Genomic DNA, 24809 nt, shown 5'->3' with positions numbered 1-24809 from the left:
ATAACACACCTGTTATTGCTCGATCTCGCGATTGATGCTGCAATGTAATGGGTTATTAAAGCCTCTTGGGTACTGCTGATGCATACTCCTGACTGCTTCTGTGTCTTCCAGGAACTACTTGACTTCATGATGCTTCTGGGCTTGGGCCTTTAATTTTAGGATTTTTGAAATACATACATACATGCTTAATTTAAATTTCAACATTTATGGTGCAATGTATGGGGTTATTAAACACTCTTGGGTAGTGTTTTTTCAAATTTTCTCATAATTATCACTGTAATAAACTTGAATTTTCCAGAATAATAACCATTACACTATTGAACGCTTGTTGCGTCTGATTTTTTAAGTAAAATTTTCCCAAAAAATACGGAGAGGGATGAACTCTGTCTCTTTATTTCATAAAAAAATTATTTTATGGAAGAATGTCTTTTGGTGGTCCACCGTCCTGCATTATAGAGTCTTCTGGACTCTCAGATATGCGCTTGTTCTTAAACAAATATACAAAAACCAAAAATGGCTGGTCAGGGCTATGGAGACGTTGCGCCTACATCTTACAGCCACATGAGCCCTGTGGGTGCTTGTGAGATTAGGTCATTTGTACCCACACGGCGGGGTCCGGGACACAAATTTTTATTTCAAATTTTAAAAAATCACACATTTCAATGGTCTCCTCATGCTGCCGCCAACTCCAGGCTGCGTCATTCTGGTAATATATATAGAGCACTCGCTGTCCTAAATTTTCATAAAAATTTTTCGTAAAAAATGTTTGTCTTTTTTATTAGGGATTGTGAAGCTTTGGTGCATACTCATGCATCAGCCAACTCCAGCCTGTGTCATTCAGGCAATATATATATGGTTTACTGATGGCACTGCTGGGTCTGGGTCTGGGAATTTCAAATTTTCTCATAGGTAGCACCTGCTATCCAAAAGTCTTCTTCAGAAATTTCTACAATTGTTGTGTTTTTTGGGGGGGGGGATTGTGAAGCCCTAGTGTGTACTCATGCATCAGCCAACTCCAGACTGTGTCATTCAGCCAATATATGGGTTACTGATGCCGCTGTGGGGCCTGGGTCTGGGAATTAAACATTTTCTCATAGGTAGCACCCGCTATCCAAAATCTTCGGTTTAAATTTCTTAATTCATCTTTTAATCTTAGGGATTGTGAAGGCCTAGTGCCTACTCAAGCTGCTGGCAACTCCGGGCTGTGCCATTCATCCACTATATGGTCTCCTCATGCTGCCAACACCTCCACGCTGTGTCATTTAGCCACTATATGGTGTCCTCATGCTGCCAACACCTCCACGCTGTGTCATTCATCCACTATATGGTCTCCTCATGCTGCCAACACCTCCACGCTGTGTCATTCAGCCACTATATGGTGTCCTCATGCTTCAGCCTCATCCAAGCTGTGTCATTCAGCCACTATATGGTGTCCTCATGCTACCAACACCTCCACGCTATGTCATTCAGTCACTATATGTTCTCCTGACACTGATGCCACCACCAGGCTCTGTCATTGTGCTGCTGTGCAGCAGTGATTCGAAAAGTGATGCCGGTAATCTGCATGTTATTCTGAATAACAGTATTATTTCACTACCCCAGCACACTCCATATGCGTTTTAGAACACAGCAAAGTGTTCTATACCCCTATAGAGGCTGTATGTAGGCTAGAAATAAGCCTTTTTTAACCCCTTAAGGACGCAGGACGTAAATGTACGTCCTGGTGCAGTGGTACTTAACGCACCAGGACGTACATTTATGTCCTGTGCATAACCGCGGGCATCGGAGCGATGCCCGTGTCATGCGCGGCTGATCCCGTCTGCTGATCGCAGCCAGGGACCCGCCGGCAATGGCCGACGCCCGCGATCTCGCGGGCGTCCGCCATTAACCCCTCGGGTGTCGGGATCAATACAGATCCCGGCATCTGCGGCAGTGCGCGATTTCAATGAATGATCGGATCGCCCGCAGCGCTGCTGCGGGGATCCGATCATTCAGAACGCCGCACGGAGGTCCCCTCACCTTCCTCCTTCCGTCTCGCAGCGTCTTCTGCTCTGGTCTGAGATCGAGCAGACAGATCATAGAACAGATCAGTATTAGCAATCATGATATTGCTATGAATAGTCCCCTATGGGGACTATTCAAGTGTAAAAAAAAAATGTAAAAAAATTTAAAAGTAAAAGTAAAAAAAAAAAAGTGAAACATCCCCTCCCCAATAAAAGCGTAAAAAATAAATTTAATAGACATATTTGGTATCGCCGCGTGCGTAAATATTAAAATAAAATGTTAATGATCCCGTACGGTGAACGACGTGAACGTAAAAAAAAAAAAGTCCTAAATTGCTACTTTTTTAATACATTTTATAAAAAAATAAATAAAAATGTATTAAAAGTTTTTTATATGCAAATGTGGCATAAAAAAAAGTACAGATCATTGCGCAAAAAATGAGCCCTCATACCACCGCTTATATGGAAAAATAAAAAAGTTAGAGGTCATCAAAATAAAGGGATTATAAACATACTAATTTGGTTAAAAAGTTTGTGATTTTTTTTGAGCGCAACAATAATAGAAAAGTATGTAATAATGGGTATCATTTTAATCGTACTGAACCTCAGAATAAAGAACACACATTATTTTTACCGTAAATTGTACGGCGTGAAAACGAAACCTTCCAAAATTAGCAAAATTGCATTTTTCTTTTTAATTTCCCCACAAAAATAGTGTTTTTTGGTTGCGCCATACATTTTATGATATAATGAGTTATGTCATTACAAAGGACAACTGGTCGCGCAAAAAACAAGCCCTCATACTAGTCTGTGGATGAAAATATAAAAAAGAGTTATGATTTTTAGACGGCGAGGAGGAAAAAATGAAAACGTAAAAATTAAATTGTCTGAGTCCTTAAGGCCAAAATGGGCTGAGTCCTTAAGGGGTTAATATAGATCCGCCGCGAAAAAATTCGGATTGAAGCGAACTTTTTCGGAAAATTCGGCGAATCGGCCGAATCGAGTTTTTGAAAAGTTCGCTCATCTCTAGTTCTCACCTCTGGCCTTATAGGTTTGTGGTTTGTAGCATTTCAGTGATTAAAGTGAAATCTAATGACAAACTAGAGACCCCACACACTGTGCCAGACACTCCTCTACAGGACAAAACCAAGAAGAATAAAGGTAAAAGGAAACAGCGTTAGGCCTTTTATCTAAAGGAATTAGAATTTTCCTAGTTACGGATGTGAATTCTCTTGCTTCAACATCGCTGCTGGAGTGTGCGTGGTGGTAGTGGAGTAATACTCAAGAGTAACAATGATGCAGAAAAACACTGTAGATTACGGATCCTCACATTACAATCATTAAAAGTCCTATAATCCAGCACCTGATGGTCAGGAAACCCTTTCCACCCAAACAGGCATATACAGGTGATAAACAAGGCACGGAAAAACGATAGGCCTTTTATGCTCTGGTAGAAGAATACCAAACAACCAGAAATGTCTTTAAAGAGCCGAGGCACGTGCTATCACCCAAGTGCAAGAAAAAAAGTGCAAATGTGTCACACCAAAAAAAAAAAAAAAAAAAATGCGGTCGTTTGTAAGTCCTACTTTGAAAGGAGAGAGGCCCCCCAACAAACCTACCCTTTCCCATTGAATGTCTTTTTTTTTAGCCAAAGCTACGAAGGGACTGCAAGTGCTCCTGGCATCAACCTAGAGGTCAGCCAGAGAGCGGTATACTGATAGCATCTCAGCCAAAGCAGAAATGCCCAGAGTTGCAGGGAGGTGAGGAACCAGAAGGCCACACACACTTGCCCTAGACACCCAGAAGGGCCACTGCACCCTGACCATCCTAGTGAACATAAACACGACAAACGTGGCATAGTGAAAAAAGGGACATACAAATAAGTGGATGATGCAGTGAATTACTGCCCAGTCATCCGGCCGGATCTATAAAAATTTCTCTGATCCTAGCCAGAAGGCCAGGACTCAAGAGGTGAATCCCAAAAGTGTACAGGTTGGTGCCAGTGAGTCAACTCTGAAGTGCCAAAACTCACTGGGAGGATAGGCTCACTGAGTCACCACTCCCGAGACACAAAAGTAACTTGGCTTCAGTCTCTCCTAGCCTCTTGGCAAGATCCGAGGGTACAGTAGGCCTTACTGCAACAAGAGGCAAATCCATTTTGAAGGCCATTTAGTGAGAGTATGAAGAATCCAGGTTTTAGGGGATTATGTCCTTCCTCGGGGTGAAATCCAGGTGCTGTAGAGTCTTATAAGCCAGACAATGATCTCCTCCAGAAGGGCGAAAGCAGGCTCTCTGAAACGCCAATCTATGGCTGGTGACTGGTCCTTCAGGGGAGATTCAGATTTGAAGGCTCTTTTAGAAGGTAGGTGAAGCACTGACTTATAGGGATGGTACCACCTATAGAAAGACAACTCTTTACAGTATGCAAAGTAGCCTCCTTCAGAAGGTAGAGTCCCCTGTAATATATCCATATCTGCCTCCAACACACGACACATGAAATCCATAACACTATGGAAAACCTGGCAATGGTTCTAGAACTGGTCTTAAAGCAAGACATCCCCTCCCCTAAATGACAATCAAGCCTTCACCTACCCATCACTCTCTAGTCCTGCCTGTCCCGATGATTCTCCATTGCAGAGACAAATCCAAACAATTCCAACCATCCTTTAAGACAACACCAGGTGTCAGAAAATCTGGAATTTTCAGTCCCCACCCTAAGAAATGATGATATCAAATATCCAGCTTGTGTTTCCTCCATATGTTTAGCTTATTTTAGGATCTCAAACAGACGTTCCATAGTGAAACCGCAAACCAACGTGAGGATGTGAACAACTCCCCGAAATGAACTGTAGATCTCACTATATTCTGCTCATTTCTATCAGTTTCCTTACGTATAACATTCACATATATGCTGCTCGTCTCCACGAATTATCAGGGATCAGCTGAGGGTTGTGAAGGTGAAGATCATCGGCTAAAGACAGTCAGCAGAGACTAAAGCCCCGAGGCCGCAGATTACGAGGCCTGAAAAACTGGTAACTAAAATGGAAAGTGATGGAGATGGTGTCGGCAGAGAGATGAGGAGAAGCTGCAGGACGTCTGATTGGAACTGTCAGGCCCCTCCTTCTATGAGAGCAAAATGAGCTCCAGGCAGCAGAAGAACAATATGGAAAAATCTGCTGCACTTCAGATCGCACACAGCGGCCTGTGCGGCTCCACGTACAATGGTCTACATTCAGTACACAGCAAGTTATGACTATAAATCTCAGAATATTCTAAAACCTCAGACAGGTATAGTCATAAGGGAAAAGATGGGATTAGGGCTCACAATGACCCATGATGTGGGGTGTGGAGGGAGAGGATGGGATTAGGGCTCACAAAGATCCTAGATGTGGAATGGGAAGGGAGAGGATGGGATTAGGGCTCACAATGACCATCGATGTGGGGTGTGGATGGAGAGGATGGGATTAGGGCTCACAATGACCAGAGATGGTGGGTGTGGAGGGAGAGGATGGGATTAGGTCTCACAATTACTAGAGATGGTGGGTGTGGAGAGAGAGGATGAGATTAGGGCTCACAATGACCAGTGATGTGGGGTGTGAAGGGAGAGGATTGTTTGTTGTCTATGTAACGTTTTTCCATCTTCCTTTAGACAGTGGAGTCATAGGGTTGTCTTCCTTAGTTTGCAGCACATGGTACAGGACCATCATTTCAGATGTCTCAAACTCAGCCTTAAATTCTGAATGTTGTATCTTCAATATGGTCCTCTCAGCTCCTCTCTCCACCATGTCCTGGAAGGTTCTGGACCCTTCCATGAGAAGAAACTTCTAGATATCATTTGGATCTGTTGAGGCCGGGATGTCCTGTAGATGTCTTATCCACGGTGATAACCACATTTCTGATCAGATAGCTCTCTGCCTTTATCATTGTGAATAAGGAACAGGGAATGAGACTCTTTCATAGGCTGATGAGAGTCATGTGACACAGAGGGTGGGGCTCATCTGTCATCCATCACAGGTAAGTCTGATCTTGTCCTTTTTCATTGGTTTGCATGTTGTCTTGTGCTATCCAGGTTTTTATTGTTCTTTTTCCGTTTTACACTTTTCTCGATAAGACATACAAGTTGTAGCAGCAGGTCACATGAACACTTTCTGCTTTATAGGAGAATACCTCCTACGATAATGTTCCAGCTCCCCGGGGCCACACAGGAGGATGTTGGGGGTTGTGCTTCTCTGCACTGAGAGCAAATGCAAATCCATCGTCATGAAAATTCTCATGTTATTGATCACAGGCAATTTATATACAGGGCAAAAAAAAAGCACAAAAGAGGAAGAGAATCGGAGGAGGTAGTCACTGTTGGGGGCCCCAGGGAGGTGGACTGCAGGAGGGGGTAGTCCCTGTTGGGGGCCCCAGAGAGGTGGACTGCAGGAGGAGGTAGTCCCTGTTGGGGGCCCCGGGAGGTGAACTGCAGGAGGGGGTAGTCATTGTTAGGGGCCAAAGAAAAGTGCGCTGCAGGAAAGGATAGTCACTGTTGGGGGCCACCAATGGAAGTTCTGGAGCTTGGTGTTTGGTGCTGTCACAGACCACAACCCACAAACTTATTTATGACCCCAAACGGCAGCTCATTGACTTTGGAGATCCCCATTACTGGCTGGTACAGACCAGCAGATCAAGGAAGAGGAACCACAATGATCTAAGGAATCCAGGTGAAATGTTCAGAAAGAAAATAATACAAGATGCACAAAGAGCAAAACAAGAAAGACAAGTTCCCAGGAGAATGTAACGTCACCGAGAAGAACTCGACCAGAGAGGAAAACATCGGCCCCAGTACAACTACTCCCAACGTGAAAGAATTCTGCAGGAGCTGTCGTGGTGAATGACCGACTGACCATCTATCACTTCCTGGAAACTGACTTTGGGGGGGGGGGGGGGTCTTCGATGAGATAAGCCCATACTCCCCGCCCCCGTCATCACCGCCCCCCCATAAACGCTACCACATCATCCACTATTATCACCACAACCTCACCCCCATCACCCCTCATGATCCTCACCGCCTCCCGCATCCCTCGGGGGACCCTGCCCTGTGGCTCCGTCAGTTCCTCTGATGGTAGAGTGCTTTTTTCATCTCAATTTGTTAAAGGGTAGCTCCCACCATCCTATTTTTTTTGTTTTGCTAGCCCGTTTACCCCCCCCCCCCCCCCGCTACGGCACTAGCCCGTTCAGCCCCCCCCCCCTCGCCCCGCATACCCCGTTTGCTCATTACACTTGCAGTTACTGCAGAGTCCGGCAGCGGGCGTGCAGGGGCAGCGGCGATGTGCGGGAGGAGTGGCCTCCCAGCCAGTGGCCGGGGAGCCAATGCGCTCGCTCCCGCCTGTCTGATTGACAGGCAGGGAGTGAGTGCACCCTAACTGTAAAAGGACTGATTGCCACTCCAAAATCAGTCCCTTTTCAGTGGCCGGTTTTTAAATGTAAATTAAAACTTTTTAATGAAAAAAAAAATAATAAAAGCATATTAGAGATATGTTGTAGTACATAAGTACTACAAAAATATAAAAAAATAAAGTTGGTGACAGTGCCCATTTAAAGGAAAAGTCACAGATTGGCCCCATTTGACTTTCTGCAACACTTTATTTGGATGGTTTAAGTTTCCTGATCATAAAATGATCTTATTTAGAGCACTTTGTGCAGTGGACACTAATTTATCATGTGTGACTTTTTGTGAAATGTCGCAAAAAAGTTGCATGGGGCCAGATTTAGACGTTTTCACAGGGCAGGTCAGCCTTGGCCTATATCAATATAGCTCTATGCGACAATTGTATTAAAAAAGTCTGTGCGAAATTTGATACAATTGTCGCATAGCCGCCCCTTCTCCACAACATTTGTGCTTTAAACAAGTTGATAATTCACACCAGTCTTTGTCCCTCAGGGTGTACAGTGTGAGCAGTGGATGCCACCAGTGACGCTGATCTCACCTCCTGGAAACCTTACAGCGCAGATCACATGGAGTTTTTAGGTTTCCACTGCTGAACCGGTTTCTTTGGTTCCATCTATGGATGTGCAGTAAACGGAAAGAACATTTTCCTGAACACCCCGAGGATACGTGAACAAATAGACTCCGCCACGCACACCAGGAGACCTCTACTCTACACCTCATCCATCCTACCAATAACACGTCCTTGACACACTGCAGATTTGATGGAGATATTTGATTTGTATCCTACATTGGAAATGTACAACAAAACCTGGGTCAAACAAATTTTTGTTTTGGATTTCTTGCACTGCAAAGGCTTAAATCAGTTTCCAGTGCGTCCACAAACTGGTCCAGAGAAATATGTGCCTGCCCTGGATGTCCCGTTCTGTATGCCCGCTGGGGTCTGCAGAGGAGAAGAGAAGCGGAGGCTGGAAGTGCACCTAGAAATCTGAAGATGGTTCTTCACTGTTTTTTTTTTTTTTAGAGTGATCCAACCACCTAGAGAGGTAAAGGAATTACTGAGTGCACAGCAGCTCATATTACATGCGACACCAAAAACTGGGAGAGGGAAATAGGAGATGGTAAAACCAGAACAGGAAACACTGACATCATAAGGGCTCCAGCTCCCACAAAGGGCAGACGATTCTGGTTGGGTCAATGACATGGACATCATGGATGCCTGCAATCTATGATGACACCAAGATCCACAGAGAACCCCAATACAGAGGAGACACCACTTACATCTACAGAATATTCTCCCTCAAAAACCGGAGATCACTGTAATCGTTATCAGCATCATCCTCCAAACCTCAACCCCCCCCCCCAGATCATCAGCACCATCCTCCAAACCTCATCAACCCCCTGAGATGACCAGCATCCTCCTCCAAACCTCATCACCCCCCCCCCCCAGATGACCAGCATCCTCCTCCAAACCTCATCACCCCCCCCCCCCCAGATGACCAGCATCCTCCTCCAAACCTCACCCCCCCAGATCACCAGCATCCTCCTCCAAACTTGATCACCCCTCCCCCAAATCACCAGCATCATCCTCCAAACCTCATCATCACCCCCCCCCCTCAACAGTGGACCAGGAGCACTGTTACCAAAATGCTCCCCACTATCTGACCATTTCTAATGGAGCCATTAGAGCCCATATCATCTAAAAATCAGATGGTTAATCGCACACTGTTTTTAAATGTGTGTTTTTCATCTTTATTTTTGGACACTAAGTGCACCAGTTATAATTATTTCAGTTGGACCCTATTAATAAAGTCCTGTAAATATTTGATGGTTGGGAACCTTAGGGTATTATTGGACCACATCTGGTGGTCTACTGGTTTTTCAGAGAAGGTACCTGCCCAGAGAGGAAAGAGGCATCACAAGAGAAAGGACCTTACCCCAAGAGGACAGAGACATCTTCAGGGAAAGTATCTGACCCCAAGAGGACAGAGATGGCACAAGGTAAAGGATCAAACCCTAAAAGGACAGAGAGGTCATCAGGGGGTAAGTACCTGACCCTGAGAGGACCGACACATCTTCAGGGAAAGTACCTGACCCCAAGAGGACAGAGACGGCACAAGGTAAAGGATCAAACCCTAAAAGGACAGAGAGGTCATCAGGGGGTAAGTACCTGACCCTGAGAGGACAGACACATCTTCAGGGAAAGTACCTGACCCCAAGAGGACAGAGACATCTTCAGGGAAAGAACCATGACCCCTAGAGGACAGAGACGGCACAAGGGAAAGGATCCAACCCTGAGAGGACAGAGACGTCATGAGGGAAAGTACCTGACCCTGAGAGGACAGACGTTCCTGCAGATAAGGAGACCGCTCCAGAATGATCTGTACAGTACGTGATGCGGGGAACAGAGATGGTGGCTTAGTGTAAATACAGATATAACTGAGGGGATTAAAGCAAAATGAAGACCAATTACTGTTTTCACGCACGGCAACTGATCAGGTGACCACCAGATGCCTATAAGAATGAAAGGTGCCACCTGATTGGTTGCCAGGAGCAACACCTCCACATTGTACCAGATTGGATTCCCCAATTGATGATTTCTGTGAACCAATGCCCCCCCCCCCCTCTAGTTGGATCACATGATCACACGCAGGAGATCGGATGGATCCAGGGAAGTTGCCTCTGTTCTGGGGATGTGAAGCCGGCAGCGTCTTTGTGCTTCTGGCTGAGGAGACAATGGGATCAGTGTGCGGGGCCGCGGCGTGGGACGGCTCCACTACCCAGAAGCCATGAGGTAATGCCCCAGGAATGTGCGGGGGGGGGAAGGGACGGGGGAGGAGTAGGATTCCCCCTGAAATTTCCTAGACTATGGATGAGGAGGATGATGGAGGTGATTGATGAGGAGGATAGGTATGATTGATCAGGATGATGGGGGTAACAAGCAGGAAACACCCCCGGACCTCAACATGATATAAACGGGCTCTGCTACATGGAAATGCTGTGACCTGGACACTGAAGGGTTACACTGATCCCGGTGTATACGTTATCTATAGATCAAGGGCCGCGGTCACCTGACAGATTGGGGTGCCAGGAGCTTTATGTCCTGATGACATTACAGAGTAACGGGGCACCACAGAGCGCAGACCACCACTGGCCCCCACAGAGAGAGAGAGCGCAGACCACCACGGGCCCCCACAGAGTGAGAAGAACGCAGACCACCACAAGCCCCCACAGAGTGAGAAGAGAGCACAGACCACCACAAGCCCCCACAGAGTGAGAAGAGAGCACAGACCACCAGAAGCCCCCACAGAGAGCGCAGACCACCACAGAGAGAGTAGAGACCACCACAGAGAGCGCAGACCACCACAGAGAGAGTAGAGACTACCACAGAGAAAGTAGAGACCACCACAGGCCCCCACAGAGAGCGCAGACCACCACGGGCCCCCACAGAGCGAGTAGAGAGCACAAACCACCACAGGCCCCCACAGAGAGAGCGCAGACCACCACAAAGAGCGAGAGCGCAAACCACCACAGGCCCCCACAGAGAGCGCAGACCACCACGGGCCCCCACAGAGCGAGTAGAGAGCACAAACCACCACAGGCCCCCACAGAGAGAGCGCAGACCACCACAAAGAGCGAGAGCACAAACCACCACAGGCCCCCACAGAGAGAGCGCAGACCACCACAAAGAGCGAGAGCGCAAACCACCACAGGCCCCCACAGAGAGAGCGCAGACCACCACAAAGAGCGAGAGCGCAAACCACCACAAGCCCCCACAGAGTGAGAAGAGAGCACAGACCATCACAAGCCCCCACAGAGTGAGAAGAGAGCACAGACCACCAGAAGCCCCCACAGAGAGCGCAGACCACCACAGAGAGAGTAGAGACCACCACAGAGAGCCCAGACCACCACAGAGAGAGTAGAGACTACCACAGAGAAAGTAGAGACCACCACAGGCCCCCACAGAGAGCGCAGACCACCACGGGCCCCCACAGAGCGAGTAGAGAGCACAAACCACCACAGGCCCCCACAGAGAGAGCGCAGACCACCACAAAGAGCGAGAGCACAAACCACCACAGGCCCCCACAGAGAGAGCGCAGACCACCACAAAGAGCGAGAGCGCAAACCACCACAGGCCCCCACAGAGAGAGCGCAGACCACCACAAAGAGCGAGAGCGCAAACCACCACAAGCCCCCACAGAGTGAGAAGAGAGCACAGACCATCACAAGCCCCCACAGAGTGAGAAGAGAGCACAGACCACCAGAAGCCCCCACAGAGAGCGCAGACCACCACAGAGAGAGTAGAGACCACCACAGAGAGCCCAGACCACCACAGAGAGAGTAGAGACTACCACAGAGAAAGTAGAGACCACCACAGGCCCCCACAGAGAGCGCAGACCACCACGGGCCCCCACAGAGCGAGTAGAGAGCACAAACCACCACAGGCCCCCACAGAGAGAGCGCAGACCACCACAAAGAGCGAGAGCGCAAACCACCACAGGCCCCCACAGAGAGAGCGCTGGTGACTACAGGCCCCCACAGAGAGAGTGCTGGTGACTACAGGCCCCCACAGAGAGAGTGCTGGTGACTACAGGCTCCCACACAGAGAGAGAGAAGAACCACCTGGGCCCACCCCACCCCGATTCATAGAGATCAGCATAACAATAGCCACCATCCTCCTCCCGAGGACAATACACAGATTTCTACAGGGGAGATCAGCGGCGCCTCTTGTCACCTCCACAATCACCACATGCAAAATGTAATGTGTAATGCCATGTGACCGGACAAAGTCCACAAATACATAGTAACGATATATGACTCCATCATCAACACATCTGGCCTGTTTTTGATAGAGACCACCCCCACCATACAGAACAAAAACACCCCCAAGGTACAGGACAACAAACACCCCCAGGACAACCGCCCCCACTGTACAGGACGACCACCCCCACCGTACAGGACGACCACCCCCACCGTACAGGACAACAACCACCCCCAGGACAACCACCCCCACTGTACAGGACGACCACCCCCACCGTACAGGACGACCACCCCCACCGTACAGGACAACAACCACCCCCACCGTACAGGACAACAACCACCCCCACCGTACAGGACAACAACCACCCCCACCGTACAGGACAACAAACACCCCCAGGACAACCGCCCCCACTGTATAGGACGACCACCCACACCGTACAGGACAACCACCCCCAAGGTACAGGACAACAACCGCCCCCGCCGTACAGGACAACAACCACCCCCAAGGTACAGGACAACAACCGCCTCCACCGTACAGGACAACAACCGCCTCCACCGTACAGGACAACAACCGCCTCCACCGTACAGGACAACAACCGCCTCCACCGTACAGGACAACCGCCCCCACCATACAGGACAACCGCCCCCAAGGTACAGGACAACAACCGCCCCCGCCGTACAGGACAACAACCGCCCCCGCCGTACAGGACAACAACCGCCCCCGCCGTACAGGACAACAACCGCCCCCAAGGTACAGGACGACCACCCCCCACTGTACAGGACAACCACCCCCAAGGTATAGGACAACCTCCCCCAAGGTACAGGACAACAACCGCCTCCACCGTACAGGACAACAACCGCCTCCACCGTACAGGACAACCGCCCCCACCGTACAGGACAACCGCCCCCACCGTACAGGACAACCGCCCCCACCATACAGGACAACCGCCCACAAGGTACAGGACAACAACTGCCCCCGCCGTACAGGACAACAACCGCCCCCAAGGTACAGGACAACAACCGCCCCCGCCGTACAGGACAACAACCGCCCCCAAGGTACAGGACGACCACCCCCCACTGTACAGGACAACCACCCCCAAGGTATAGGACAACCTCCCCCAAGGTACAGGACAACAACCGCCTCCACCGTACAGGACAACAACCGCCCCCACCGTACAGGACAACAACCGCCTCCACCGTACAGGACAACCGCCCCCACCGTACAGGACAACCGCCCCCACCGTACAGGACAACCGCCTCCACCGTACAGGACAACCGCCTCCACCGTACAGGACAACCGCCCCCACCGTACAGGAAAACAACCACCCCCACCGTACAGGACAACAACCACCCCCACCGTACAGGACAACAAACACCCCCAGGACAACCGCCCCCACTGTATAGGACGACCACCCACACCGTACAGGACAACCACCCCCAAGGTACAGGACAACAACCGCCCCCGCCGTACAGGACAACAACCACCCCCAAGGTACAGGACAACAACCGCCTCCACCGTACAGGACAACAACCGCCTCCACCGTACAGGACAACAACCGCCTCCACCGTACAGGACAACAACCGCCTCCACCGTACAGGACAACCGCCCCCACCGTACAGGACAACCGCCCCCACCATACAGGACAACCGCCCCCGCCGTACAGGACAACAACCGCCCCCGCCGTACAGGACAACAACCGCCCCCGCCGTACAGGACAACAACCGCCCCCAAGGTACAGGACGACCACCCCCCACTGTACAGGACAACCACCCCCAAGGTATAGGACAACCTCCCCCAAGGTACAGGACAACAACCGCCTCCACCGTACAGGACAACAACCGCCTCCACCGTACAGGACAACAACCGCCTCCACCGTACAGGACAACAACCGCCCCCACCGTACAGGACAACCGCCCCCACCGTACAGGACAACCGCCCACAAGGTACAGGACAACAACTGCCCCCGCCGTACAGGACAACAACCGCCCCCAAGGTACAGGACAACAACCGCCCCCGCCGTACAGGACAACAACCGCCCCCAAGGTACAGGACGACCACCCCCCACTGTACAGGACAACCACCCCCAAGGTATAGGACAACCTCCCCCAAGGTACAGGACAACAACCGCCTCCACCGTACAGGACAACAACCGCCTCCACCGTACAGGACAACAACCGCCTCCACCGTACAGGACAACCGCCCCCACCGTACAGGACAACCGCCCCCACCGTACAGGACAACCGCCTCCACCGTACAGGACAACCGCCTCCACCGTACAGGACAACAACCACCCCCAGGACAACCACCCCCCCAAACAAGACAAAGGGCAGGGAGAACAACAACTCTGAGCAACCCCTTCCGCCCCATTATAGGACTCACCTTGTTCTTGACCTCAGCGGAGAGCCCGTAGGCCGGTCCGCGGTTGAAGTTGGCCATGTCTCCGGTGTATCTCAGCTATCTCCGGTGTATCTCAGCTATCTCCGGTGTATCTTAGTTGTTTCCCTGCAGTTTATTCCCGCTGTATCTTCTGGTATCTCCTGGTCTCTGTATCGCAGCTGTGTATCTCCTGGTCTCTGTATCGCAGCTGTGTATCTCCTGGTCTCTGTATCGCAGCTGTGTATCTCCTGGTCTCTGTATCGCAGCTGTGTATCTCCTGGTCTCTGTATCGCAGCTGTGTATCTCCTGGTCTCTGTATCGCAGCTGTGTATCTCCGCTGTATCTCCCGTTGTCTTCGCTCCCGATGACTCCTCAGAATCTTCTAGTCTCTGCTCCGACCAGGGATGGAGGGGGAGTGTCTTCCTGAAACGGGGCGGGAAATTTAGATGAGCCTCCGCCAATAGAGGGCGGGGACAAAGTGAAAGCGGCTTCTGATTGGCTGACGCCTCGCAGAGATATGTGGATTGTTTGTTGGAAAATACTTTACATCATTAACCCCTGCGCGGCCGGAGCCGAGAGAGGGCGGGGCTGACGGAGCGAATTTATACAATGTTATCCAGTGCGGCAGAATGTGATCCAGTGCGGCAGAATGTGATCCAGCGCAGCAGTGTGATCCAGCGTGGCAGAATGTGATCCAGCGTGGCAGAATGTGATCCAGTGTGGCAGAATGTGATCCAGTGCGGCAGAATGTGATCCAGTGTGGCACAGTGTGATCCAGTGCGGCAGAATGTGATCCAGTGCGGCAGTGTGATCCAGTGTGGCACAGTGTGATCCAGTGCGGCAGAATGTGATCCAGTGCTGCACAGTGTGATCCAGTGTGGCACAGTGTGATCCAGTGCGGCACAGTGTGATCCAGTGCGGCAGAATGTGATCCAGTGCGGCACAGTGTGATCCAGTGCGGCACAGTGTGATCCAGTGCGGCAGAGTGTGATCCAGTGCAGCAGAATGTGATCCAGTGCAGCAGAATGTGATCCAGTGTGGCACAGTGTGATCCAGTGCAGCAGTGTGATCCAGTGCGGCAGAATGTGATCCAGTGCGGCAGAATGTGATCCAGTGCAGCAGTGTGATCCAGTGTGGCAGAATGTGATCCAGTGCGGCAGAATGTGATCCAGTGTGGCACAGTGTGATCCAGTGCGGCAGAATGTGATCCAGTGCTGCACAGTGTGATCCAGTGCGGCAGAATGTGATCCAGTGTGGCACAGTGTGATCCAGTGCGGCAGAATATGATCCAGTGCGGCAGAATGTGATCCAGTGTGGCACAGTGTGATCCAGTGCGGCAGAATGTGATCCAGTTCGGCAGAATGTGATCCAGTGCGGCACAGTGTGATACAGTGCGGAACAGTGTGATCCAGTGCGGCACAGTGTTGTCCAGTGCGGCACAATGTGATACAGTGCGGTACAATGTGATCCAGTGTGGCAGAATGTGATCCAGTGCAGCAGTGTGATCCAGTGTGGCAGAATGTGATCCAGTGCGGCAGAATGTGATCCAGTGTGGCAGAATGTGATCCAGTGCAGCAGAATGTGATCCAGTGCGGCAGTGTGATCCAGTGTGATCCAGTGCGGCAGAATGTGATCCAGTGTGGCAGAATGTGATCCAGTGCGGCAGAATGTGATCCAGTGCAGCAGTGTGATCCAGTGTGGCAGAATGTGATCCAGTGCGGCAGAATGTGATCCAGTGTGGCACAGTGTGATCCAGTGCGGCAGAATGTGATCCAGTGCGGTAGTGTGATCCAGTGTGGCACAGTGTGATCCAGTGCGGCAGAATGTGATCCAGTGCCGCACAGTGTGATCCAGTGTGGCACAGTGTGATCCAGTGCGGCACAGTGTGATCCAGTGTGGCAGAATGTGATCCAGTGCGGCACAGTGTGATCCAGTGCGGCAGAATGTGATCCAGTGCGGCACAGTGTGATCCAGTGCAGCAGAATGTGATCCAGTGTGGCACAGTGTGATCCAGTGCAGCAGTGTGATCCAGTGCGGCAGAATGTGATCCAGTGCGGCAGAATGTGATCCAGTGCAGCAGTGTGATCCAGTGCAGCAGTGTGATCCAGTGTGGCAGAATGTGATCCAGTGCGGCAGAATGTGATCCAGTGTGGCACAGTGTGATCCAGTGCGGCAGAATGTGATCCAGTGTGGCACAGTGTGATCCAGTGTGGCAGAATGTGATCCAGTGCTGCACAGTGTGATCCAGTGCGGCAGAATGTGATCCAGTGTGGCACAGTGTGATCCAGTGCGGCAGAATATGATCCAGTGCGGCAGAATGTGATCCAGTGTGGCACAGTGTGATCCAGTGCGGCAGAATGTGATCCAGTGCGGCAGAATGTGATCCAGTGCGGCACAGTGTGATCCAGTGCGGAACAGTGTGATCCAGTGCGGCACAGTGTCGTCCAGTGCGGCACAATGTGATACAGTGCGGTACAATGTGATCCAGTGCGGCAGAATGTGATCCAGTGCGGCAGAATGTGATCCAGTGTGGCAGAATGTGATCCAGTGCAGCAGTGTGATCCAGTGTGGCAGAATGTGATCCAGTGTGGCACAGTGTGATCCAGTGCGGCAGAATGTGATCCAGTGCGGCACAGTGTGATCCAGTGCGGCAGAATGTGATCCAGTGCTGCAGTGTGATCCAGTGCGGCAGAATGTGATCCAGTGTGGCACAGTGTGATCCAGTGCGGCAGAATGTGATCCAGTGCGGCAGAATGTGATCCAGTGCGGCACAGTGTGATCCAGTGCGGAACAGTGTGATCCAGTGTGGCACAGTGTGATCCAGTGCGGAACAGTGTGATCCAGTGCGGCACAGTGTCGTCCAGTGCGGCACAATGTGATCCAGTGCGGTACAATGTGATCCAGTGCGGCAGAATGTGATCCAGTGCGGCACAGTGTGATCCAGTGCGGAACAGTGTGATCCAGTGTGGCAGAATGTGATCCAGTGCGGCACAGTGTGATCCAGTGCGGCAGAATGTGATCCAGTGCTGCAGTGTGATCCAGTGCGGCAGAATGTGATCCAGTGTGATCCAGTGCGGCAGAATGTGATCCAGTGCGGCACAGTGTGATCCAGTACGTCAGAATGTGATCCAGTGCTGCACAGTGTGATCCAGTGTGGCAGAATGTGATCCAGTGTGGCACAGGGTGATCCAGTGCGGCAGAATGTGATCCAGTGCGGCACAGTGTGATCCAGTGCGGCAGAATGTGATCCAGTGCTGCACAGTGTGATCCAGTGCGGCACAGTGTGATCCAGTGCTGCACAGTGTGATCCAGTGCGGCAGAATGTGATCCAGTGCGGCAGAATGTGATCCAGTGCGGCACAGTGTGATCCAGTGCGGCAGAATGTGATCCAGTGCGGCAGAATGTGATCCAGTGCGGCACAGTGTGATCCAGTGCGGAACAGTGTGATCCAGTGCGGCACAGTGTCGTCCAGTGCGGCACAATGTGATACAGTGCGGTACAATGTGATACAGTGCGGCAGAATGTGATCCAGTGCGGCAGAATGTGATCCAGTGCGGCAGAATGTGATCCAGTGCGGCACAGTGTGATCCAGTGCGGAACAGTGTGATCCAGTGCGGCACAGTGTCATCCAGTGCGGCACAATGTGATACAGTGCGGTACAATGTGATACAGTGCGGCACAGTGTCATCCAGTGCGGCACAGAGTCATCCAGTGCGGTACAGTGTGATCCAGTGCGGTAGAATGTGATCCAGTGCGGTAGAATGTGATACAGTGCGGCAGAATGTGATCCAGTGCTGCACAGTGTGATCCAGTGCGGCAGAATGTGATCCAGTGCGGCAGAATGTGATCCAGTGCGGCAGAATGTGATCCAGTGCGGCAGAATGTGATCCAGTGCTGCACAGTGTGATCCAGTGCGGCACAGTGTGATCCAGTGAGGAACAGTGTCGTCCAATGCGGCACAATGTGATACAGTGCGGTACAATGTGATACAGTGCGGCACAGAGTCATCCAGTGCGGTACAGTGTGATCCAGTGCGGTAGAATGTGATCCAGTGCGGTAAAATGTGATCCAGTGCGGTAGAATGTGATACAGTGCGGTACTATGTGATACATTGCGGTAGAATGTGATACAGTGCGGTACTATGTGAACCAGTGCGGTAGAATGTGATACAGTGCGATACAATGCGGTACTATGTGATACTTTTCGGTACTATGTGATACAGTGCGGTGCTATGTGACACGGTGCGGTACTATGTGATACAGTGCAGTACTATGTGATACGGTGTGGTACTATGTGATACGGTGCGGTACTATGTGATACATTGCGGTACTATGTGATACGGTGCGGTACTATGTGATACGGTGCGGTACTATGTGATACATTGCTGTGCTATGTGATACGGTGCGGTACTATGTGATACATTGCTGTGCTATGTGATACGGTGCGGTACTATGTGATACATTTCGGTACTATGTGATACAGTGCGGTGCTATGTGACACGGTGCGGTACTATGTGACACAGTGCAGTACTATGTGATACGGTGTGGTACTATGTGATACGGTGCGGTACTATGTGATACATTGCGGTACTATGTGATACGGTGCGGTACTATGTGATACGGTGCGGTACTATGTGATACATTGCGGTACTATGTGATACAGTCCGGTGCTATGTGACACGGTGCGGTACTATGTGATACAGTGCAGTACTATGTGATACGGTGTGATACTATGTGATATGGTGCGGTACTATGTGATACAGTCCGGTGCTATGTGACACGGTGCGGTACTATGTGATACATTGCGGTACTATGTGATACATTGCGGTACTATGTGATACATTGCGGTACTATATGATACGGTGCAGTACTATGTGATACGGTGCGGTACTATGTGATACAGTGCAGTACTATGTGATACATTGCGGTACTATGTGATATGGTGCGGTACTATGTGATATGGTGCGGTACTATGTGATACAGTGCGGTACTATGTGATATGGTGCGGTACTATGTGATACAGTGCGGTACTATGTGATACGGTGCGGTACTATGTGATACATTGCGGTACTATGTGATACGGTGCAGTACTATGTGATACGGTGCGGTACTATGTGATACATTGCGGTACTATGTGATAGAGTGCTTTAAGAGTTATACCTTGTGATATGTCATGTTATTGTTACCCAGGAGGTACCAGTGACCAGGTGACCCCAAGAGTGACCTATGGGCTCCCTGCTAGTCTCCCCATATAAGCCCTGGGTGGAGCTTCTCTCTTTGAGCTCTGCTATTCTGCTGAGGTCCAGTGCAGTTGCCTAGTGTGTGTGTCCAGAGTGTTGGAGACCTCAAAGTTCAGTCCTGCAGCCGCCATCATTTCAAGTAAGATAAAGTCACAGCTTTATGAGTCAAGTCAGTCCCTGTCATCTGTCAAGTCAGCGTGGCCTGCATTCAATTGTCCAGTCCTACTACAAGTCCCAGCAAGCCCTTAAGGTCTCTGCATCACTGGTCACCTCCGTGGGCCCTGGCTGAACTGTATAGACTTTACCAACTGTCTACCCTCAGTAAAGTTACCGTTGTCCATAACTTGGTGTCGGAGTCTTTATTGCCCCCGTGCCTAGTCCAGGATCCAACGGTATACCTTAGAGTGGTTATAGGCTAAACCACGCCCTGGCATCACAAATACAAGGGGTTAATGCCATCTGCCCCTAGGGTAACAACATCTGCCCTCATCACACCCCGCTACCACAACTTTTGGCATCATACGAAAAGGATACGGGTGTGTGCCTTATGCCACAAATCCTCCCCTAGTCTGAACTGTGTCCAATATTGTCTGCACAAACCGCATGCCGATGCGATTTAAGTCTGTGCCAGAAAGCACTGGGACTTTGCAAATGAAAAGTGGTTTACCTGAGGCGCTTGTGAAATAGAGGGGGTGGTGAAGAAAAGTTTGTTGCCTGCTATTTGGAACAGGATGGAAGTCGTGAAAACCATGTGCAAGATCAGATCAGAAACTATGTTACATTGCCAAGTATTGCCTGTACCTGCAAGGGTTAAAGATGTGCCGGAGAAGCGCGCAAAAATGTCCCACGCTGGTCAGCGCCCCGCCCCTGGGCGTGGAAACCATGTTGTTGTATCGATGCCGAATTGGAACTGTGAAGATCCGCCCTTTGTTCCCAGGGAAGCAGAGGTCAGCACTGCACCGCTGACGCACTTCCAGCTGGCAGCCATTTTCCCGAAGCCCTGCATAAAAGGAGCAGCGACGCCGGAACCTCCGAGTTTGCCAGAAGTCAATAAGAGGAGCAGCATGGCGGAACAGGCAAGCACATGTGCAGAGAGTCCCAAGATGGAGCTGGAGGCACGGAAAGTTGCCGCGGCCACGGATCAAATGTTTCAGGAGCTGGTAGATCGTCTATGGCACATCTCCATCGGGGCCAAAGAGGCCTTCTACCATGTCCCGCTGCCCGAGGACGATGGAGACTGGCAACCAACCCCAGAGGAGGGAACGCCAGCATCTTCTAGTGCATCATCGCCGGTGAGGCTGTCCTCTCACCACCGGACCTGGGGGTCCTGGACCGAAATTCACACCGAGGAGTCAGAAGTGAGTACACCGGGCTGAGGCCATGTTCTCTACCCCTCCTTCTACCCCTAGCCCAGAGCAAACCCCCCAAACCCAGAAGTTTGTCACCCGTCCCCAGGCACCACCATTACCTAAGTGGTTGTTTGGCGATGAGCCTGGACTGATCCGATACATGAGGGACCACCTTCTTCCCCTGCCAGGGAAGTCCCATCCCCCAGTCCTTCCGGCCCAGTCCGAGAGGGCTAGAAGAGAGGCTCAGGTGGCCGAGATCGTAGAGGGACTGAGGGCACAGAGAGTTGAGAGATATGGGCCAAAGCTGCTGCCATATGAGGTGCGACAGGCGCAGCAACAGGACACCAAAGCATTAGAGGCCCTATACATCAGAAAATTGGAACAAATCCCGAGAGGGAGAGCCACCCTTGGAACACCGCCACGTTACGGTGGTGAAATTTGACAAAGTGCAGGGGTTTGACTCCCTCATGGACTGTCGTCATGGAGAGACCATTCTGGTCAATCATCGGGCAGTGCAGAGAGACTATCTTCCCCCGTCCATGCATTCTCTAGAAAGCGGGGAGATCGTGGAGAATACTCCTGTACAGAGCTTGAGAGGAGAGTGGGCTACTGCGGTGATCTGGCCGAAGAATCCAACCCAGATTCCGTTTGCCTACTTCCCATCGGACGATTGGGACGCCGATCGCTTTGGGTTGCTGCCGCCTAAAGTCAGAGGTACCATCCAGGAGGAGGAGGTCTACATGCTAGAAGTGTCTGTCATGACACCAAAGTATCTACCACAGTCATCTGTGAATGTGTCCAGGCCTACTCCTGTGGTCAAGGAGGTTTGGCCTTACTAGCGGGCAAGAAACTGAAGTGCCTCGGCCTACTCCCACAGAGGAGGTTTGGTCGGACCAACAAGGACCAACCGTTGTTCCCCCAGTGGCATGAGCTGCTGTGGTTCAAATGGTGGTTACCATAAGCCCCACCATTACAGAGTCCACCTTGTCCCGGGAGAACTGGAACACCCGAGTGAGTCCATTAGAGGGGGCATAGTCCCATGGACCACGTTACATGTCTCAGAAGCAGTCTGACCAGCGAAGCTGGGATGGCAAGCTCCCGAGTTAGGGAAGTCTACCCGTGATAATTCTGATATATATCATTGACTTTCTTTGTGAAGTACTTTTGTTCTCCACAGGTTATGCAACGTTTAAGAAGAGTGCCTGTCGAATTTGTCAAGAAGTTTATTTGTAACCAATTGTGTAAGTGTATGTGCCCGGCTTCTAGCCGTGATTCTTTACTAAGAACTCTAAAATGTACTAGGACTGTGGAGCGGTACAATGAAAATATGTATATACCGTTAGAGTAATATATTTTTACTCATTACCTTTGCACAAGTAAATACTTATATTGGTGTATTATAATGGTTATGGTGTACTGTAATAAAATGTGTATAATGTTTGTACAGGGATGTTTAAGGGTATAGTGTCATTTATTCATGGCGATCTATATGGGAGGTATCTTGACCCAGTCAGGAGAAGCGTAGCCCCTACCTCACCGCCATGACAAATTCCCGCCAGGTACAAAGATTAACTCATAATGTAAAATTATGTACCACACATAGTCAGTCCACATATGGTAAAAGTAGTCCACACATATGCAAATAGTTAAGATAGGACTGTAACATTATTTGTCGTCCCAGTCCACAAGTTCTAAATATATACAGTTGTGTATCTAATATTTCTCACCTGTCCACGTGTACAGGGTACTCTACTGGCCAGAGGGTTCACCTGATATCTAAATAATGCACGTAGAGTGTTCTTTTCTTTATAGGCCTCATTCCATTTTTGGTAAACAGTAGAATGATGGGCTTTACCAAAATGCTCTATCTTGGTCTCATCTGTCCACAAGACATTTTCCCAGAAGGATTTTGGTTACTCAAGTTAATTTTGGTAAAATGTAGACTTGCTTTTTTAATTCTCTGTGTCAGATGTGGGGTCCTCCTGGGTCTGCTGCCATAGCGTTTAATTTCATTTAAATGATGACGGATAGTTTGCGCTGACACAGATGCTCCCTTAGCCTGCAGGACAGCTTGAGTATCTATGGAACTTGTTTGGGGCTGCTTATCCACCATCCGGACTATCCTGCGTTGACACCTTTCACCATCCACACCCAGGGAGATTATCTACAGTGCCATGGGTTGTAAACTTCTTGATAATGTTGTGCACTGTGGACAAAGGCAAATCTAGATCTCTGGAGATGGACTTGTAACTTTAAGATTGTTCATATTTTTCCACAATTGTAGTTCTCAAGTTCTCAGACAGTTCTCTTTCTGCTGTCCACGCAGACACACAATGCAAAGAATAAGTGAACTTCTCTCCTTTTTATCTGCTTTCAGGTGTGATTTTTTTTTTATATTGTCCACATCAGTTACTTGCCCAAGGTGAGTATAAAGGAACATCACATGCTTGAAACAATCTTATTTTTCCACAATTTTATAAGGGGCCAATGATTTTGTCCAGCCCATTTTTGGAGTTTGGTGACATTATGTCCAATTAGTTTTTTTCCTCCTTTTTTGGTTTAGTTCCAATACACACAAAGGGAATAAACATGTGTAGAGCAAAGCATGTGTTACTGCAATCCTTTTCTGTAGGAAATACTTCATTTTCTAGAAACATTTCAGGGGGGCCAACATTTACGGCCATGACTGTATATGCGTTGATCATTTTCCCCCCTTAAACATCTCTTCTCAAGACTAAACAAATGTAATTCTTCTAATCTTCCCTCATAGATAAGATGTTCCGTCCCCTTATTAGTTTAGTCTCTGTACCATTCCAGCTCCACAACGTCCCTTATATGAACCGATGCCCAAAACTGAACAGCATATTCCAGGGGAGGCCATACCAATGCTTTATAAAGGGGGAGTTTTATAGACTATAGACTGTACCAATGCCTTATAAAGGGGTAGTATTATAGACTGTACCAATGCTTTATAAAAGGGGTAGTATTATGTCCCTGTCCCTCCAGTCCAGGCCACTTCTGATACAGGACAATATCCTACGGCCTTTGAAGCAGCTGCCTGACATTTAGCTGTTCTGTAGTCTATGATCTATAAGTCACCAGATCCTTCTCTACCAGTGACACTCTCCCAATTTCACCCCACCTAAGACATATAAAGCTGCAGGTTATTACAAACCCCCCCCCCCCAAAGACATGTGATGTTGCAGGTTATTCAGGTTATTACCCCCCCCCCCCCCCCCAAGACATATGATTCTGCAGGTTATTATTCCCGCCCGACACTGGATACGGGGCAAAAATTAGCTGACCGGAGTCACTATCTGACTCCGGTTGGCTCATTCAAATGAATGAGATACGGGCCGGGTCCGGATGCGGGAGCGCCCGGTTTTCCCATCTTCCAGCCATCTTCAGGTCCCCGTATGTGATAAACTTAGTGTGTACCCACCCTAATGCAATAAGGTACAATATGATACAGTGCGGTACTGTGATACAGTGTGATACCCTATGAAACAATGTGATACAGTACTGTACAATGATACAATGTGATAAAATGTGATACAGTGTGATAAAGTGTGATACAGTGCAATACAATGTGATACCCTATGATACATTGTGATACCCTATGATACAATGTGATACTGTGCAGTACAATATG

At 49.7% G+C, this 24809-nt stretch overlaps 1 protein-coding gene across 3 annotated transcripts in view; it reads right to left on the bottom strand.

Annotated features, from left to right (window-relative positions):
• The window catches only part of CNN3 (calponin 3), a 136437-nt gene that overhangs the window by 10985 nt on the left and 100643 nt on the right, over window positions 1–24809 (bottom strand). The window contains exon 1 of one of the 3 annotated variants that reach the window (XM_056554137.1): window positions 14573–14997. The exons of the other annotated variants lie outside the window; for them this stretch is intronic. Within the exon in view, the coding sequence (XP_056410112.1) occupies window positions 14573–14629 (57 nt within the window). The 5' untranslated portion in view covers window positions 14630–14997. Of the gene's footprint in view, window positions 1–14572; window positions 14998–24809 lie in introns of those variants that run through there. 3 annotated transcript variants of the gene reach the window in all.

This window comes from Hyla sarda, unplaced genomic scaffold (genome assembly GCF_029499605.1).
Source record: "Hyla sarda isolate aHylSar1 unplaced genomic scaffold, aHylSar1.hap1 scaffold_578, whole genome shotgun sequence".
In the NCBI taxonomy this organism is placed as follows: domain Eukaryota; kingdom Metazoa; phylum Chordata; class Amphibia; order Anura; family Hylidae; genus Hyla; species Hyla sarda.
This window is presented reverse-complemented; position numbering and strand designations above follow the sequence as displayed.